Source organism: Notothenia rossii (assembly GCF_949606895.1).
Source record: "Notothenia rossii genome assembly, chromosome: 3".
NCBI classification, from domain to species: Eukaryota; Metazoa; Chordata; class Actinopteri; order Perciformes; family Nototheniidae; genus Notothenia; species Notothenia rossii.
In genome coordinates this window covers 22,525,220-22,545,430 of record NC_136901.1, presented here as the reverse complement: position 1 = coordinate 22,545,430, position 20,211 = coordinate 22,525,220, and the positions used below count along the sequence as shown (strand labels likewise).

General features: G+C 40.0%; 1 protein-coding gene across 2 annotated transcripts; it reads left to right on the top strand.

The window, feature by feature from the left end:
* Positions 1–535: 535 nt before the first annotated feature.
* Positions 536–19,047, top strand: trappc14 (trafficking protein particle complex subunit 14). 2 transcript variants are annotated; one of them, XM_079671960.1, is made up of 12 exons: positions 536–1,186; positions 2,329–2,412; positions 3,251–3,380; positions 3,510–3,596; positions 3,683–3,803; positions 5,116–5,263; positions 6,060–6,121; positions 7,893–8,065; positions 10,665–10,804; positions 11,312–11,487; positions 13,024–13,188; positions 13,594–16,509. In XM_079671960.1, the coding sequence occupies exons 1-12, from the start codon at positions 740–742 to the stop codon at positions 13,646–13,648; spliced, it is 1,788 nt and encodes a 595-aa protein (XP_079528086.1). In that variant the 5' UTR covers positions 536–739; the 3' UTR covers positions 13,649–16,509. The 2 variants fall into 2 exon arrangements, with proteins under 2 accessions (XP_079528086.1, XP_079528087.1); XM_079671961.1 differs by lacking the exon at positions 13,594–16,509 and adding an exon at positions 16,516–19,047 and having other exon boundaries at positions 537–1,186.
* Positions 19,048–20,211: the final 1,164 nt, after the last annotated feature.

Here is a 20,211-nt window from a genome sequence, read left to right as displayed (position 1 = left end):
AATATTATTTTATGAGTAATAATACTAAAGACGCAATTGCCCATTAACCCCCTTGTAAGTACATAGCCTATAGCTGATTATAGGCAGTGGTGTAAAGTAACTCAGCAGATTTACACAAGTTATGTACTTAAGTACAAATGTGATCTAAAGCATGTAATTGTACTCCACTACATGTATTTAATAGCTTTAGTTACTTTACAGATTTGAATTAATGATCAACTCTTAAATCAGACTTTAGTTCCACCTGGAGTAAATTCACAAGCTACCCTGCAGTATACAAAGTCATTCAAACTAGCTGCACCTTTACCAACTTTGATAACACAAGATCTGATTAAAGGCCAACTTATATAGTATTTTCTTCAGTATTATTTTAAATGTAATACTTTTTTTCCTTGCTTTAAATTATTTTTACTGGAAAATGTTTTTTCCACTCTTGGTAATATCATAATAAAGCCCTGGTTTGACTGTATTTGAATATGTTTGGCTCTGTGATCTACCTTCAGGTGATTGATTAGTATGGTCTGGAAAAAGCTCTGTTTTGATTAGCCGTCCTGTTGTTTGTATTTCTACTCGGTAAACGGAAGCTACACGGAACAAAAATGTATTTGAATAGTTTGAACGTTACTTTAATTCCGTTACTTGCGTTGTGTTTTATTTAATTTCTGACACACGGACATACGGGCTACATGAACGTGGAACCTCGCCTTGTTTACACGGCAGCATATGGTTAGGTTCTTTAATGATGGAGTCCCAATGCGAGTACTTCATGTATTTCCCTGCCGCTCCAATATCCACTCTGTCAGACCCGGCGGAGTACACTACTCTCCCGCGGAGAAAGCACGTCTACCTCGGGGAGGTAGTGCAGTTCCTGCTGGTCCTGCGGTCCCGGAAGGCGGCGGGGAAGGATGACAGCTCCGGGGTTTTACCGTGGAAGGAGATGGTGAGTTCACTGTCAGCTCAGGCGAGTGTGTGCGTCGCAGAGAGCCGTGTGCAGAGACCCAGCGAGTACCAGCCCGACATCCAGAGCACCTGCAGCGGGGACAGCGGGGAAGAGGAGCCCGGGGAGGAGAGGGAGACTGGAGGAAAGAGACCGGACAGTACCCGGACCTTCATACAGTGCACCCCGCATCTCACTCACAACAGCTCGGCCAGAGATGGGCGACAGTGTGGGAAGGAACCGGTGCAGGTAAGAAGGGAAAAGTAGAATAAAGAAAGTGTGAATATAGGGGAATTACTGTTATCAAAGTAGTTAACACTGACTGTTAATATGATGGAGAGAACGACTTGATAACTTCCTTTAACATTGAACTAATTGCTTCTCAGTATACTCCCGTACCTTCAATGTAACAGGAAGTCACCTTTACTTATTTCCAGTGGTGTAAAGTAAGTACATGTACTCATGTACTGTGTACAATTTTGAGATAGTTGTACTTTGCAGAGTATTTAAATAGTTTGCTTCTTTTTACTTTTACTTCACTACAATTCAGAGGTAAATAGTTTACTTTTACTCCACTACATTTATTATTTAATATATATTATGTAGTATATATTTTTACATAAAAAGGACACCTGGATAACTTCCCTAACTCTTTACTTCCCATAGAAACCCACTCTCATACCTTCAGTGTAACAGGAAGTAACCTATACCTATTTACTGAATTAAGGGGAAAGTCATTTATACCCTGACCTTTATTGTTTTGCTTGATTTCATGAGACAAAGCAGCCAGTTATTTCTGTCTGTTGCAGTAATCATTGTGCTTCAGATCTGTTGAGACCTGACAGTGAAGTCATGTCTCCAGGGGCTTTAAACCAGCTTCAGTCTCTAACTGTGTGCCTGCTAGGCTGAAGACAGGGACGTACACATACACATACGACATACACAACCTGTGAACCACAGTAATGGCTCAGACAAAAATGTGAACATTTGCGGTCCATTTCTATAGGTACTCTCAAAAACTGGGCATATTCTGGTCTAAAATGTGCCTGTTGCCTTACTCTTCATCTTAAAAACTAAAACAGTCTTATATTTGAGCCTTTTTTCACAACATTAACACCTTTATTTCTGGTCTCAATAAAAAAAAAAAAAGACCTATTTTCACTTGTCAGGGCAGAATCTTGTGTTTATACAAAACAGAGCATTTGGCATATCATATGTTGTTCAATTACAGTAGAGAGGTTATGGTAGAACAGTATCCCTTTATTTATATGGCCTATCATTGTAGTCCCACTAAAACGTAGTTGAACTTCTAGTTGTTTGTTAATGAATAATGTGCTAATTTATTTCACAAATTGTCATTTCCTACACCTCCAACATCTTGTCCTCTGCAGTCCGCTCTGGTTTTGGATGACCAGGTTGTCTTCTCTCTCACCGTCTCTTTGGACAAGCTGCCAGCCAACACGCTTAAAGCCAAGGTGAGATGCACAAATACTGGGACAACATGACAGTAGGGTTAGGAGGGTTACTTAAAAATGTAACCCGTTATAATAACTAGTACCGGTAAAAAAAGGTAATCATTGACCTAATCTGAGTATCACAATTTAAAAGTAATGATACCTGATTGCTTTCTGTTACTTTTGGATTACCTCAATATCAAATGCAATGCAGATAAAAATAAGAGAAAATAAATATCAATAAGATGTTTTTGACTTAAGTGTATTGAAGATAATACACAGAAGTTAACAGAACAATTTGACCTTAGAAAAGAAGAAACCAAGATATTTAGGATAAAAGATGTCATCTCATATTTTGAGATAGAAAAGTATAGTATACAAATGCTGTTTTAGTTTAACACATGAATTAAAAGCAAACATTGTAAGTTTGTTCAATAAATCAGGTGTCCTGCTACTGAATTAAAAAACATTTTTAAAGAATAAAAAGTAGACTAACTGAAAAGCAAAAAGAAAATTCAGACAGTACGTCTGCCTATAATATATCATTATTTATTATAAAGCGCATTATACAATTGTAATGATGCTAATAATCCCCATTTAAACAAAATAAATAAAAAAAAGTACCAGTAATCTGATTACATATTTGTGTATGTAATAGTAAGGGAATACAGTTATGTTTAGTTTGTAACCTGATAACGTAACCCTGTACATATTATCCGTGACTCCCGTAGCCTGCGTGGGAGGATATATATTTGTGAATCAGGCTGGTTTTTAAACAAAGACCATCTTAGACTAACTTATTATGAAGCCAATGAATATAAACAGCACATATATAACTTTTACTTTGTGTTTTTGTCAGATCGTAGTGACTGTGTGGTGTCATGAGGATGAGAAAGTGGAGGTGAGGGAACATGGCTACCTGACCCTTCTACAGCTCAAGAGCCCACTACACACCTTCAGACAGGACCTCAGCACCTTCAAGGCGCAGGGTAAACACACCAGACCTGAGCTCTGGAACTCAAAGAGTTCTGTGGTCTTAAACTTGGGACTTTTCATTCTGAGGAATGGCATACTAAATGTGCTTGTTTGTTTTTTCTGTTTCTTATTTCCATTCCCAGTCAGCACCATCATGAATGTTCTACCACCTCCCAGTGTGCAGTGTCAGCACATGGCTGTCTCTGGAAAACACCTGACTCTCCTTAAAGGTAGACAACTATCACACACTCACACACACATACAGACCTTCGAAGACACCACCTGTGATAACTCTTCTCCCCCCCTCTCTCTACAGTGTTGAACTGCAGCTCTCAGGATGAGGTGTGTGTCAGAGATGTGAAGATCGTTCCCAACTATAACTCCTCCTACCTCCCCATGATGCCAGATGGTTCAGTTCTCATAGTGGACAATGTCTGGTGAGTACATGTGCACTTACTGTATACTCTAGGATAAACACACATATGTCCATACCCCTACACTGTTGCTCTTCCTGAGATACGGATTGTTAAAGAGGACATGTCCTGCTCATTTGCAGGTTCAGTGTCTCTACTGTGACATGTCTGCATGCTTTAATGTTCAAAAAGCTTTTCATTTCTCTGCAGCACCTCTTCTCACCCTCTGTCTGAAACCAGAGCCCAGTCTGCTCTGATTGGTTAGCTGGCCGGCTATGTTGTTATGGGTCAGGCGCTTAGAGATGTCACTCCTCTTAGCCTATCATGTACAATGTGTTGGAGCGCTAGACGATAGAAGAGCGAGTGTTACATAGTGATGAAAAACATGTTTTACACCTGTTTTATATACATAAAACATGCTTTTTAAAAATTATTATTTTAAGAAATGATTTGGTTACAAAGAATACATAACAAAAGGAACTTTTGAATTCATTAAGTAACTACATAACAATCAACAAATCATAAAAAGAAAAAAACGGATAACCTAAAGTATATAGTTGACATTAAAACTCAATTGTCACTTAATTGTCACATCTTGGTCATTAGCATATAGCATGTTGTCATATAGCAATCTATTTATGAAAACTGTCATACTCTAGTATTAAGTCCAAGTCACTATATGCATGAAATCGGTGTAAAAAAGGTTGACTTTCTATATGCAATAACATCAGATGGATCTTAATTTGCATTTTTATCAGTGACATACTCTGAGACATCCAACATCATAGCACTACTGTTGGTGCAATCTGAGTAAAATCATCTTTATAAACACACTTACAGCCCTAATCTTGAGTGTATTGTGCACAGGTTTACAGCAGCTAATGCACTAGTAAGGCTCAGCAAAGGAGGACATTTAAAAAAAGAAAAGAAACATCCATAGAAACTCTCCAAATTCCTGCTGCAGCTGTGTCCACTTCCCCTCTTTCCATATTTCTGAACCTTTGCCATGAACATATTGAGTTATTTATTTATTGGCGTCAATATGCTTTTTGCATGAGGCCCACAGAGTAAAGTTAAGCTTGATTTGAGCTGTCGTACAGAAACTATAAGGTCTTCTACTTGGAAACTGAACAATTTGATTGCTGATTAACTTAAATAAAACGTTCACTTTCGTAACCAACTTAGCCTCAGTTTTAATAAGAATATGTTGTCATGCTAACATATTAAACTAATATGAACATGGTTAACGTTATAACATGCAAAGAATCAGGAGCTGTGTTTTGTGTTGTTTAAAGTCGCCTAACAACCCCTCCTTTATTTCCACTTCCCGCTAAAGCCACCAATCAGCTGAGGTCACCGTGGCTTCATTCTGTCGGATAGATAGCGGGTCATCGCGTTTACCCAGCATGCTCAGTGCCCTTGAAGAACAGACCTTCCTGTTCCAGCTGCAGCTACAAGACACAGCAGAGGAGTACTCTAGTGAGGTGAGAAAATGATGGAGGCAGCTTCTTCCTGGTCAACTTTAATAAAAGTTTTACAATGATCATTTTTCACACATCTCAGAAAGTTTGATATGAAGTCCTTTGTCAATCTCTTTTTATTGAAAGCAACAAAAGAAAACACTTGTACTCAAAGATATTTCCTTTAATACACTCACTATACATTCATCTTCTATTTTACTTTGGTAAATCTATTTTTGGACCTTAAAATATTTGTCCTGATATATAATATGTGTTTCACAAGAGATTTGAAGAATAAAAAGATATCGAGTTTCAACTTTTCCACTTTAGGGCCAAGTTATCTCTTCTCTTCTTTATTACATTAGATTTAGCTGACCCCCTTTTCCAAAGCAACATATAATAAGTGCAATCAATCCTTCGCGGGACAACATTTAAAACAGCAAGAACCTGTTAGTACATTAGTTGTCAATAAGCCAAACCATTGTCATTTCTACATACAGAAGAGAGAAGTGTCTTTTTTTGGCCAAGCCACAAGAAACAATGCAAAAATAGCAAAAGTGCCTGTCACACAAGGAAGTAGTGTAAACAGCATACTGTAGTGTAGGGACTATTTTCATTGGCGGATTTATCAACATTTTTGCTCTAATGAGTATGTTTGGCATCAGGACGTAGTGTGAGGGATTTAGTCAAAGATAAGCTAGTGTTTGTTCATGCTAATGCTAACCATGTCACCCAGTGCAACAGTGTGGCTCATTTATGTGTTTTGAACTGTTGTTGTTCTTAATATGTCTTCATATATTTATTGTATGTATTTCTCTAGGGTTTGGAAGTCCCGCTGGTGGCTGTGTTACAGTGGTTTACTCCAACACTCCCTTTAACAAGGTAACTGTTTGTCTTAGACCCCGTTTACGATACGGTTTGTATCCGCTTAGTTTCTCTTGCGTATAGCCCTTTCGTTTACACGAGGCCGTAACAAAAAGATAGAAACGTCGCAAACGATAACGTCCCAAGGTGGATAGATCTGCAAACGGAACGCTCTGGGGGGCCAAACGGCTCCGTGTGTACGCCCTATGCGATAATTTCCTGATAATGATGAAATAGCCCCGCCTCCCTCTCCCACGTCTCCTGCTCAGAGATCAGCTGCTGGGCTCTCAGAAGAGGGGGAGGAAAAGAGAGGCTCCGTTTATTATTCTTATATTATTCTTTATCAATTTGTTTTAAAGCTCAATAAATAACAAAGAAGACCTCTGACCTGCACTTTGCTAATTTTGTCCGGAAGATTTAAACTTTAACGGACATGTTGACTCTGCCGCAAGGTCCCCTCGTCCCTTGGAAGAGGCGGAGAGGCGGGTGTTTTTCATCTGCTGGTGGACTACCGGAGAGATTTACAGCAGGAGCACACGCCTTCTACCGCGGACAATAAACAGAAGGGCAACCATGGCAACCATGCTGCGGGGTCTTCTTCGCTGCTTTTGGTGTATTTTGTGGCGGCAGCAGCGCCACTTACAGGCCCGGCATATGTACTACAGCGTTTCCAGTGTTTCCAGCGGTCTCGTGTGAACGGACACGTTAATTGAGCCGAATGCGTGTAACCGGAATACTTTTTGGAAAACGCATACGGTGCGAAAACGCAAACGTTCCCGTGTAAATGGGGTCTTAGTTCAACATTTACTTAGAGTCGCTTAGCAGAATGTATTACAGTGAAAACAATGTGGTACAGTATGAAAATCAAGGGTTTAAAGAGATAGTTCTGATTGTTTGAAGTTGGGTTATATGAGGTACATGTCAATAGGCCATGGCAACCACGGTGCATTCTGGGGGGTTAATGCCATCTTTGGAGGATCGCGTCTATAGCAGCAGCAGCCGTCAATATAAATCCACGTTTCATGGTTATCTGTCAGCTTTTTGCATCGGAAATGTATAAAGTATGTGCCAAATATAAATGCCCTTACAAAGAGAAGGCAGAAACTGAGAAGGGTTATTTAAAATAAAAAGTTAATTAATGATCTCTCCGTATTAATCAAGAGAAAAACTGACCTATCACTGTTCCCATATTTACTGTTTTAAATCTTATTCCCAGTTCCCAGCATAGTGGTCTGTGTTCCTCTAGTTCAGCAGATGGCTGCCATCAGACTTAATTTAGTGTCATTGTTGATGTTTGCTACTTCTCCTTTCTTTCCCTGTTAGTTTAAATTATAAAATGTTATCCCATGGTTCTTTTTTGTTTGGTTTATTTGTCATAGGAGTGGCAGTGACATAACAGTGCCTACGGACCATGTTTAAAAAGTTTAAAGAGGAAAAGGAATGCTACTCTGCTCGCTGTACGGGTTCAGTCAACAGCTGCAGACCAGAAACTTGTACATTCTGCAAGGCATTATGAACGTTGTTATCAATGGAGTCTGGTGGCTCGGCCAGGACATAGTTTTGGATAACACACATTCTTTCTGTCAGAAAGGGCTGTCTACAGGAGCAGTTTACCTTCTACAACCTAACTTGTAAATATTAAAACTATCATTAATCATTCATTTCATGGACATGTCAAAGCAGGAAAAATACAGACTGGATTACAGCTGTCCTATGACAGGCCAGATATCTAAAATAAATACATGTCTATTGAAGTTGAAATGAAAATATGAGTTTGCTTTCTCTACAGATACATCTCTAGTTGTTACTCGTTACCTAGCATCCGCCTGGATCGCCCTCGCCTGGTGATGACAGCTTCCTGTCCCAGGGCGGTCCGGCCTCTGGAGCACTTCTGGGTCAAATACACCCTGCTCAACAACCTGCAGGACTTCCTGGCTGTCCGTCTGATCTGGAATGCTGACGGTGAGTAGCAGATCTCACACAGGACAATCTTGACTCCAACCAAAAGACCTGTCCCACCTGGCTTAGTGCTGGTTAGTGATACACAGCAGTTTGCACAACAACACCTGAAGCCGCCATTGTGTCGTTGCTTTAGTTTTCATTCAATTTGAATTGTTGTAGTAATACAATCCTTTTTGATTACTTGACAATAGAGAATGGCAATGTGACGTCATCAACAGCAAGTCTTCCATCTTTAGAGGATACGAGCGACCGCAACCTGTTAACTTAACCTGTACAGCGAGCGGAGTAGCTGTAACTTAGTCACTTTAAACGTTTTACATGGTCGGTAGGCACTTTTATGTCATGAGGTGGGCCTCTGGATATTTGATATTTTTTAATTGCTGACAGGTGACTCCAAACACCACAGAGGGCTGACATTTGTAACAGTAATTGTTCTTCTCTTAATTCATACAGACAGATGTCAGTAATTAACTCTCTTTTTTAATAACGCTCCTCTGTCTCCGGCCAGAGCTTCTCTTTGTGAGGGCATTCATATTTCGCACATACTTTATTTGTTTACAAAGCAAAACTGCTTACAGATGACGGTGAACTGCTGAATTATATTGACGGTTGCTGCTGTTGCTATAGACGCTATCCTACAAAGATGGCAACGGCCCAGAATGCACCGCTGTTCCCATTCCCTATTTAGGAGCGAAACAAAATATAAAGCCAACAATGGTTCAGGCACTTGTATTACAATGGAGATCAGGGGCCGTATTCACAAAGCATTTTATCTTACCGCTAGGAGTGCTCCTAACTCGCGCTAAAACATTTTACGTAGGAGTTTTTTCTTAAAAGTTTTTCACAAAGTTGCTGAGACCTACTCATACTAAGGATAAATCACTAAGAGTGAACTAAGAGTGACGCGCCGTTGCTATGGATGACCTCGATTCTCGTGCATGAGTTTAGAAGCGGTCAGTACGGTGATTGGTTGTTCAGAGTAGGCGGTCTCGGTGAAACTCATCCGCAACATCCCACAAACGAGCCCACTAAAACAAGGAAATAGCCTAGGCTAGAAATGTATTCCTATCAAATAGTTATGGACAGTGCAGTTAGCAGAATACACGCATGATGACAAGTTTGTGCAGACCACGATAATGACGTTGTATATGCACGTTAAAGAGAGAGAGCAAACAATAAAAATACGTAAATTGCATTAAATCAAGGAGGCAATTAAAAGCACCCTGCAAACTATTATCCAATGAGCATATTTCCAGCACTTAAACACTTTCAATAACAGCCCATACCCCCGGTAAAGCCCCCCTATCATGATGAATGAAAACAATCTGCGTGTTGATGGAATGTACTTTCTTTCTATTGATGAACATGTCCTCATCTTTTGAGGGCGCAATTATTTTTATGTGCGTCCCGTCAATAGCACCGACCACACCGGGCATACCTGCATTGCCATGAAGTTGGCTTTGATCCTGTGTAGTTGTTGATTGTCCAAAGGAAACCGGATAAACTGTTGGATGATATGTGGTCTAGAGAGCGCGTTGATGGTTTGGTTTATGGCACGGCTGACTGATGGTTGCGATATTCCTAAATCGTCGGCATTGCAAAGTTGCATTTTCCCTGTTGCTAAATATCGTAGTGTTGCCAAACATTTTATTTCCGGACTAATCGGGTTATTCCTGTTAGTCGGGGATGTTATTGCATCCTGCACTAATTCCACAACAAGTTTGATACCCTCACGATTTAGCCTATATCTCTTGATCAATTCACAGTCTTCCATTGTCTCCAAAACATTTCGTCTCGCAGCCATTTTCAGATTCTTTGTGAATAGGTCTTACTGAGTTAGGAGTCCTCTCGAGGACTTTTAAGCTCTCCCAGACTTAGGTGCTACTTTTAGGCCTAAAATACTTTGTGAATTGCTCTTAGTGAATAAAATTAGGAGTCCTAAATTTAAGACTGACACGCCCATTATGTTTAGGAGTTTCTCCTAAATTCGCCAGTTAGGAGCTACTTTTAGCCCTAAGATCCTTTGTGAATACGGCCCCTGTTCATTACATACTTACCACAGGCTGTTTACATTAGTGAAGGGTAAAGTGAGACATCCTGATCCAGCTCTGATCATGACTGGGTCAACGTCCAGATGTGTAATCTTCACTACAGTCAGCGTGAAAAAAGAAAAGGTTGCACCCTGTGAGATGTGTTGGATGGGTGTGTCGGGGTTAAAGCCAGCTGTGATGAATTCCAACTGTACAGACGGGTCTAATGTATGTTGGTTAGGTAAGGTTGTATTACTAGAATGATATCTGAGTAAACAGCGATTTCATTATCATACAGTGTACACTTGCTTATCTAAGGTGCAAAACTGACCTAAGTGAGGATTTTTTTATATCGTATGAACAGACTGTTTTCCATTGTGCAACCCTGTGTTGCACTCAAGTAAAGTACAATGTTCTTCCCACCTCTGTATGTTATATAAGTGTTACAAAGAGAGAACAGTACATAATTAATATTTAATATGCTCTATACAAAGTTTTAATCAAACTTACAGTGAGTCAACAAGTTATTTTTATATTAATCTGATATTATTTGTCCCTCCTCTCATCAGCTGCTCTTGGAGGCCAGCAGCACCATGGTGGGGGGGCGGTGGTATGCCAGTCTCCTCTCAACAACCTGGGTCAGTGCAGGAAGGGCTCCACCCTCTCCTTCACCGTGGCCTTCCAGATCCTCCGCACCGGACTCTTTGAGGTACTGTTGCTGCTCATACATTAGTTAGTTCATTCAGTGATTTTTAACGCAGGAAAATGTCCCAAAAAATATTATTTACTTTCTAAAATAATTTTCAATTGTTGAGCGCTGTGCCTGCGCCGGCAAAGTAATGGCCGGCAAAGTAATCAAATACTTAGACGTCTTCTCCAAACGAAACACCAGCCATTTCAAAAGAAGAACATGGCTTATTTGGTGCGCCTGTGTAAACAAACCGGGAAACAGGCAACTTTTATGAGAAAAACTACTAAAGTTTCAGAGATACGGATATCAGGATATCAGCTTTGTGTTCATCTAAAAAGGCCCAGGTATCACACTGAGTGAGTATCAACATATTGAGAGACTTTTCATTCCAATGTCATTATAAACGCTCAGGCTACAATGTAGAACATTTACAGCTGATTTACAAGGTAGAAAAACACTGCGTTCATTTACCCAATCAGCAGTGATACTCAAAGTGCTCTCCCATCCTCCCCCCCCTCTCTGTAGCTGAGCCAGCACATGAAGCTGAAGCTGCAGTTCACAGCCTCGGTGTCCACCCCCCCGGTGGAGCCTCGCTCTCCCTCATCATCCAGCCCGGGGGTCCGAGAGCTGCTGGAGAGACAGAGCCTGGGCCGCTCTCACAGCTTCTCCCACCAGCAGCCCTCCAGAGCCCACCACGTCAGGTACGGACCGATAATAACTCTAACTTGCGTATCTAAATTAGCACAAGGGAAAATAATAATAAAATGACATGGCTGATGTGGAAGACTTTGGGGTGGTTTTAGGGGTTATTGAGGATCCTGAATTGATGATTGATGATTTAGATTCATTTTGGGTTGATTACTTAGTTAGGTTAAATACTACAGCTTGTGTTAAAATGAGCCCACCAAGTTAAAAAATAACCCACAAAACCAGTCCAAATCGGCCACTTTTTAACGATTGTCCACATATTTATTTATGCTAAATAACCAGGGGTGCACATAGCTGGTACGTAGGTACACATGCGCGGCAACAATCTGAAATGCGTACCGTCACTTGTGTCACAATGTGCATTTGCGTACCGACGTACTTGTGAAGCTTTTCCAGAAGGCAGTTAGATCACCGGACGACAGAGTCGGTCTCCGTGTGCACAGACAGGGCTGCTGTTAACGTCGGTCTGTACAACAGAATTGTGCCAAAACTACACCAACCGGCTGCGGAGGGACTCCCCCCCCCCCCCCCCCTTCACTGGAGAACTGCGCTATAAATGCTGATCACAACATTCACGCTCTGTGGTCCTGAAGTACTCCACTAGCCCACGCCCCCCCCCCCGTCCCCCCGTCGACTTTCCTGAAGTACTCCACTAGCCCACCCTCCCCGTTGACGTTCGCGATACAGAGGGCTTCATCAAATAACTTTGAGTGGAGCCAGAAGTTGGAGTACCAAACACTGACTCCAGGTACTCATCTGAGTACCTCACTGAGAAAGTTATGTGCACCCCTGTAAATAACAACATTTATGCTAATTGTGCAAATTGCCCGACATATGCAAGTAAGCATCCAGCAGTTTCTATGAGCTGGAGACCCTACTATACATTTCTATCATAGAACTTTGGTCTACTCAACATTTCCTGGTACGCAATAGGACTCTCAACATTTCCTGGTACGCAATAGGACTCTCAACATTTCCTGGTACGCAATAGGACTCTATGAGCTGGCAACAAGATCCCTTATCTCATCTGCTCCTTTAGGCTTCAGATTCTTACAGATTAGGACATCAACGTTTATCAAATGTGTGTTCTTATTTACAGAAACATTTCAGTTAAAGGATTCATTCCTTTGCACTTCAATACAAACTTTCATAAAATCTCTATCACCCTAATGTCTCACAGTTAGATCTCAATGTTCCATTTGTTTCAGAGGAATACAGATCTGGAATGGCCTTCCAGTCATAACAAACAACAATAAGTCCAATTGTTTTGTTGCCTCTTCCTGCACTGTTCATCATCTATTATCTGTTATGTTTGTGTAATTTTAAATTGTGCCAAACCATTACACCATCACATAGTCAGGGTAGAGCAGTGTGCCGCATTCAATGTCTGTCTTTCTGTCTTTCAAGTCTAGAAATTGTGTGCGTCATTCAATATTGACTTTTCCTCAGGTAAAGGATCCTCTTACATCACACATGTGATGCAGGACGTGAATGATGTCTCTCACCTTGTGCCTCTCTCTGTTGTGCAGGTCAGGCAGTGTGATGGAGCGGCGGGCCATCACCCCTCCTGTAGGACCTCCAATGGGGAGGGGTCTGTACCGGCCCCCTGAAAACGGCCTCATCTCCCTGGACAAAATAGCCAAGAGAGAGTGTAAGGTGTTGGTGCTGGAACCAATGATAGACACACCCTGCAGGTAAGAAACTGCTTTAGAGAGGGCTTATCATGCTTTTTATAAAATGACAGATGATTAGAATTGTATGTACATGTATATATTGTAATATATATATTATTGTAGTACAATGTGCACATTTGAACATACTTATTTTGTCGCATTCTATTTTTTGTTATTGTCAATAGGACATTTCTACTTTAATTTCTTATTTTTGTATAAATAAGTTTAATCTATTGTGTTGATTTTAATTTTTTTCTATTAAAACCAGCATCACATTTTACTTTTAATTTGGTGCTTCTCAAAATTAAAGATTTTAGATTCAGATTATTTCCTTTAAAGGTGGGGTAGGTAATTTTGGAGAAACCAGCTCAAGTGCGCTAGAATTTGAAAATACACAACCGGAGAAAATCTGCCACTTCCTTACAGAGGCCCTCCTCCAACACACACGAACGCGCACATGACCAATGAGGGCACAAGATAAGTTTGTGCAGAGATGGAAGGCTGACAGGCAAGTAGGCCATCCAGTTATTTTAGCCGGGCCGGCTCAGATGATTGGTCGTGCTTTTTACAGTACTATAGCTTCCACAGATGAATTTTTGTATGGATTTTTTGTCAAAGCACTTCAGATATTCATTGCTATCGGGATGTTAAGAGCATTCCATGGAATATAACAAAAAGTGTTTCTGAAATAAATTACATACCCCACCTTTAATGGTTTTACCTTTCATGAACCACATCACAATAACATTTAAATAAACTAAATCACTTTTTTCCATTTTCTCTTAATAACCTGGGGCCGTATTCACAAAGCATTTTATCTTACCGCTAGGAGTACTCCTAACTCGCGCTAAAACATTTTACGTAGGAGTTTTTTCTTAAAAGTTATTCACAAAGCCGCTGAGACCTACTCATACTAAGGATAAATCACTAAGAGTGACGCGCCGTTGCTATGGATTACATCGATTCTCGTGCATGAGTTTAGAAGCGGTCAGTACGGTGATTGGTTGTTCAGAGCAGGCGGTCTCGGTGAAACTCATCCGCAACATCCCACAAACGAGCCCACTAAATCACCGAAAAACAAGGAAATAGCCTAGGCTAGAAATGTATTCCTATCAAATAGTTATGGACAGTGCAGTTAGCAGAATACACGCATGATGACAAGTTTGTGCAGACCACGATAATGACGTTGTATATGCACGTTAAAGAGAGAGCAAACAATAAAAATACGTAAATTGCATTAAATCAAGACGGCAATTAAAAGCACCCTGCAAACTTTTATCCAATGAGCATATTTCCAGCACTTAAACACTTTCAATAACAGCCCATACCGCCGTTAAAGCCCCCCTATCATGATGAATGAAAACAATCTGCGTGTTGATGGAATGTACTTTCTTTCTATTGACGAACACGTCCTCATCTTTTGATGGCGCAATTATTTTTATGTGCGTCCCGTCAATAGCACCGAACACACCGGGCATACCTGCAATTGCCATGAAGTTGGCTTTGATCCTGTGTAGTTGTTGATTGTCCAAAGGAAACCGGATAAACTGTTGGATGATATGTGGTCTAGAGAGCGCGTTGATGGTTTGGTTTATGGCACGGCTGACTGATGGTTGCGATATTCCTAAATCGTCGGCATTGCAAAGTTGCATTTTCCCACATTGCTAAATATCGTAGTGTTGCCAAACATTTTATTTCCGGACTAATCGGGTTATTCCTGTTAGTCGGGGATGTTATTGCATCCCGCACTAATTCCACAACAAGTTTGATACCCTCACGATTTAGCCTATATCTCTTGATCCATTCACAGTCTTCCATTGTCTCCAAAACATTTAGTCTCGCAGCCATTTTCAGAGTCTTTGTGAATAGGTCTTACTGAGTTAGGAGTCCTCTCGAGGACTTTGAAGCTCTCCTAAACTTAGGTGCTACTTTTAGGCCTAACATACTTTGTGAATTGCTCTTAGTGAATACAATTAGGAGTCCTAAATTTAAGACTGACACGCCCCTTATGTTTAGGAGTTTCTCCTAAATTCGCCAGTTAGGAGCTACTTTTAGCCCTAAGATCCTTTGTGAATACGGCCCCTGGTTTCTAAAAATGGGTACATTTCTTCTGTTACTCCAACTTTGGCTTCTTTTGATTAATGATGACGGGTTTGGTGAAAAACATGTTTGTATTTCTCAAAGGAAAGTATTGAGAAACATCTAAGGTCTCATATTTCTGTAATGTTGGAATATTTTCAATAACTGGCAGAGGTCAGTGTGAGTGTTGTCAGTGCGACCATGAACAGACAGTTCCCTCTTGTGGAGGATCTTCATGAGGATCCCCATTAGCATTAGCACTAGCATTGGCATTGGCATTCTTCCTGAGATCCACACACATACAGTCACATCAACTCAGCTTATGTAATGAACAGTCCAGGATACGTCCTTGTCTAAAATGACCTTGCTTTGTTTATTCATCTATCTTTTAGACATATTAACCCTTAAATGGGCAATCACATATAAATAATATGTATTGCTATTTTCTACATTACAACCATATTATGGACTACTTATATAGCGCTTTATCCAGTCTTTAAGACCCCTCAAAGCACTTTACATACTACATGTCATTCACCCATTCACACCCATTCATACAGAGCAGTGTACCTTACTCTAGGACCTAACATTCACACACATTCACACACCGTTGGCCATGCAACTCAGGGTTAAGTATCTTAACCAAGGATACATCGACATGTTGACTGCATGGGCTGGGATCGAACCCCCAACCTTCTGGTTGAAAGACGACCACACTCCCTCACAGCCACAGTCGCCCTACATATTACACTTTTATTATAACTCCTCAACCCTATTAAAGCACTATTACACTTGTATTCCACCCACATTCCACCCATGTAACACTCTTATTGCAACCATTTATGGACACAGAAACCATTTAAGGATTACATTCCAAGAAAATAGGGTATTTAAATTATAACAATTAATTAAATCTTTTTTGTAAACTCTCTACTTTCACTCTTGCTTACATTTTGTGTTTTTTTATAGTATACATAGACACCGTTTTAACGAACAGATCTTAAGTTTTCTCTTATAATAACAAGTAAATAATAGGAAAAGGGGTGATCTGCCATTAAGGTTTAAGCTATATTCTTAGGATTATTTGCACAAACATGCATATGTAAAATGCTCAGTTATGATGGAAAAAGTGCATGTATAATGGACATTGTTCTTGGGATTGCTTAAAAGCCGACAAAGCAGCTAAAGGCATCTGCTTCAAAGACTCAAAACTTCCACTAATACCATGGTTACTTTTTCACTGTGATTCTTCACTCTGTTCCCCCTCAGATGACCCTGAGAGCAGAGTCTTACCGCAGACACACATTAGTGTTGGACACTCTGTCAGCTGACTCTGAAGGAGACATGACGAGGATGGAGTGATGGACGGAGGAGCAGAGAGGGGGGGTGCTGAAGGTGATGGAGGGATGCTGCTGGCCTTCTGTGGAGCCGCACCAATTCTTCATCTCATTGGTTTATCATTTCAATTTATTTGGTTTTTTACATTTCCTTCAAGCTATCATTCCATTTTACTCAATGGGTTATCCTATGCCTGTGAATTCTGCTTATATTTATACTTTATAGTACACAACCGTGATCGTTTTTTCATGGCAGCTCTTGTTTTCTTGTAGGATCTAATCAGGAAATCCCAGATTTCCTGCCATTGTCAGGTCTGGGAGCACAAATAGTGCTGGATGCTCACAGCAGTCTGTTTTCATACATAACAGTTTGTGCAATACACCTATTGCCATAACACACAGAGACCGTAAGATTGCATTCTTTTGGATTCATGGTGTACTTGGTTGCCAAAAAGCCAACAAAGTCTGCTGGGTTTTGGTTGGAAACATCCTAATAGGACAGTTTGACCAAGCCATTGTTGGTGAACATATATAATGTATATAGTAGTTCAAACAATAACTGCTCTTGTTTATTACAAATGTATACCATGTGGATCACAGAGCTGATGGAAGGTGTATTTATATTTATTGTGACAGAGCTCAGCTAGCCATTTCCAGTTTTTGTGCTAAGCTAATGTTCTGAACCTATTTCTGTGCTTAACCTACTGATGTAAAACTTGATATACCTACCTACTTACAATCCATATTCATAGACTTAAAGTTCTTTAACTGGACTACTGACATTATATATTATTGTTATAGGTGTGCACTGGATGAAAGCTGCATCTTAACTTAAAATTGAAGGGCTGTTTTACTGCTTTCCCCAGAGAAAGTTGGTATTTTTTCAAAATAGTAAAGTATTTAAATGAGTCTAAACTAGTCTGGCTGAATTATGTAAGTGTTATTGTATATATTTATTGTTGAGTTGGAGTGTTAATATTCAGGTTTTAAATGTATGTTTTTGTCTTTTATTTGACCCTTCGTATACACTCCATTGTCGGTGCACAGGGTCCAACTGATATCAAAGGGTTTTGTGAAGTTAATTTCCTAAGTTTTTTTTGAACATTCCTAAAATTCACATCCCCAGCATTTCATTAAAGAACTCTTAAATGAAAAATGAAAGTTTGTTAGTAAGACCGATCATTTTCTTTTTAGGAGACACCCAGGGTGCTTTGAAACACAACCCTTTTTGCGATTTTATGATAACGAAAAGAGGAACCATGTTTTGTAATTCTTTGAGTATTTTAGTTGTTTGTTTGCAGAATACATTACTCAAAGGACGTTGTAAAATCTTGACAAGAAAAACTGAAAGAATTATAATTTATTATTGAAAACATTATTGTTTCTACGTGTGGAATTATGTTCAAATGTTGTTAGCTGTCCTGCTGTGACTCACTAAAAGTTTGACCAAAAAAAAGCCAACAATGTCGTCCCAATAATCAGTACCAAATTGAATCACTTACTTTCTAAGAACTTACTAGAAAATGTTGAGCCAGTAAAGTAAAACTACCATAATAACATAAATGGTTGTTAAAACATTAAGTGTTGTCACTGATTCCAATTCCTATAATTTTAAAAATCCAACTTATTCAGTCTGTCATGACATTAGTTTTAGGCTGTTTCTCATTTACAGATGTGACCTACATCTGTAAAAAAAAAAGTGGATGTTAATATTAGGATAGCAAAGACCCTCCTAGAGGCTAATAAAGTGTTGGCAAGAAAGACCAATGTGCTGATGATCTACTGTAAAGAATGACCAGAAATGGTGCTTGAAGCAAACAAAGCTGATCTTTGGAGGAAAGACCATGGTTCATCCCCCTGAGAGCTTGACTGTGTTTTTAAAGAGATGATATATTTACCTTAAAGACTTGGAGATGCAGTAATGTATGGCAAAAACTGTGAGAGGGTTCATCCTCTGGGGCGCATACATGTGTGCAAACTGTAAATGTCATTGCTGTACTCTGCTTATTAGATGTTTCTTTAATGTATATTAGTGTGAAAAAAGGTTCATCCTCTACAACAATGAATGTTCCCAGCACATGTTCTGTAAATCTGACCAAAGTGTTGGTTGCAGGGAGTTGACAGACAAAAGGTCATGGGGTCAATAAAGTTGTAGGATCTTCCTCTGAGGTCCCTGAACAAAACCCAATGGGAAGCAAGTCCGTCGTTCAGTTAAAGAATGTGTGTATTTTATCATCCAAATGTTTAAGCTACACACACATTTTAGACTTATCGACCCCCAACATCTTTCATCATCAATAGTATGACTACTAACTGTTTATCCTTATCTTGAACCTCGTCTCAAAACACTGGATTGCTTAGAGAGTCACATATTCAGTTTGCAAGTAATCAAATTGTTTTGTAAGCATGTTTTGGAGCTTCCGTTTTCTGCCTACATGGCAAATAAAGTTTAGCTGGGTAAGGTCTCTGTCTCTGAGTGATATTCTGTGGCCAGGCCCTCCCCTTTGACCTCTTTGACCTCCCCCACACAAGTATTATTCAGTGATGCAAATTAGTCACTTTTCGGCGCCTCCCGCTTTTTTAACGCTGCTTTGGGTGACTTGTGTAATTCGTGGAGAACCGAAGAGTTTTTGTTTTGGGGGGGGTCCGTTAGTCCGTCCGTTAGTCCGTCTGACTGACGGACAACTTCTCACTTCAAAAAAGAAGAAGAAATCTAGATCGCAAAATCATTAAACAAGCGAGTGCCTGTTTTTCCTGGCCAAGGACAGGTTCCTTGAACACAACACGAGCGTAACGTGTCTTCACGTGGTTATGTCTCGTCTGAAAGGAGTGTAGACTAGACTTAAGTTCTTACGGAGAGCACCAGAACGCCGCTCCAGCTCTTCAAAAATTGCAGTACCCATAAGGAGCCGTACACATGCCGCAGTGTTTGCGTCTTTAGTTGTAAGCACAGTGGCGATCTGTTGTTATTAGCATCTGGTTAGCTAGCTATGCTAACGAAAACGAAGAGCTTTTCTACAACCAGGTGGAAGAGAGCTCTCTCCTGAGAGGCTCAAATAACCTCAGCTCAGTGAGGTTAAGACACACCTTGATATGATCATTATAATTATTAATGAGACATTAGAGACTAAATGAAAAACAGGTATAAAATACTATATGACAGTAACAAAAAAGTTGTTAAAAATAACAAGAATATAGTTTAAAAGGGGAGTGATTATTTGTAAAATATCCAGAAAGAAAAATCTGCTTACAGTTCTGTTTCAAATGGGTGTTGAAAGATGTACCCATAGATCTGCTCATGTTGTTCTCAAAGTGCACCAGATTGATGCTTTTAACTTCAATATTTAAAAAAAAATCCTCCCGGGGGAGCATGCCCCCCTAGAGAAGGTTAGGTCCCCCCCACTTAAATCATGTTCACATGGATACTAAGTAAATTTGCGCACATCTTGTGTCCATATCTTTCTGTTTTGGTGGTCATGCCACACCGTGCATGCATGCATGCATGCACGAGTCATGAGGTTGCGTTTTCTTTGCACAGCATGAAAGAAAGGCCAAATGAATTGTCTGTGATTTTAGTTTTTTTAAGCAGAGGTTGAGTTCAATAATTTGTAGGGACCTCGAAGGATGT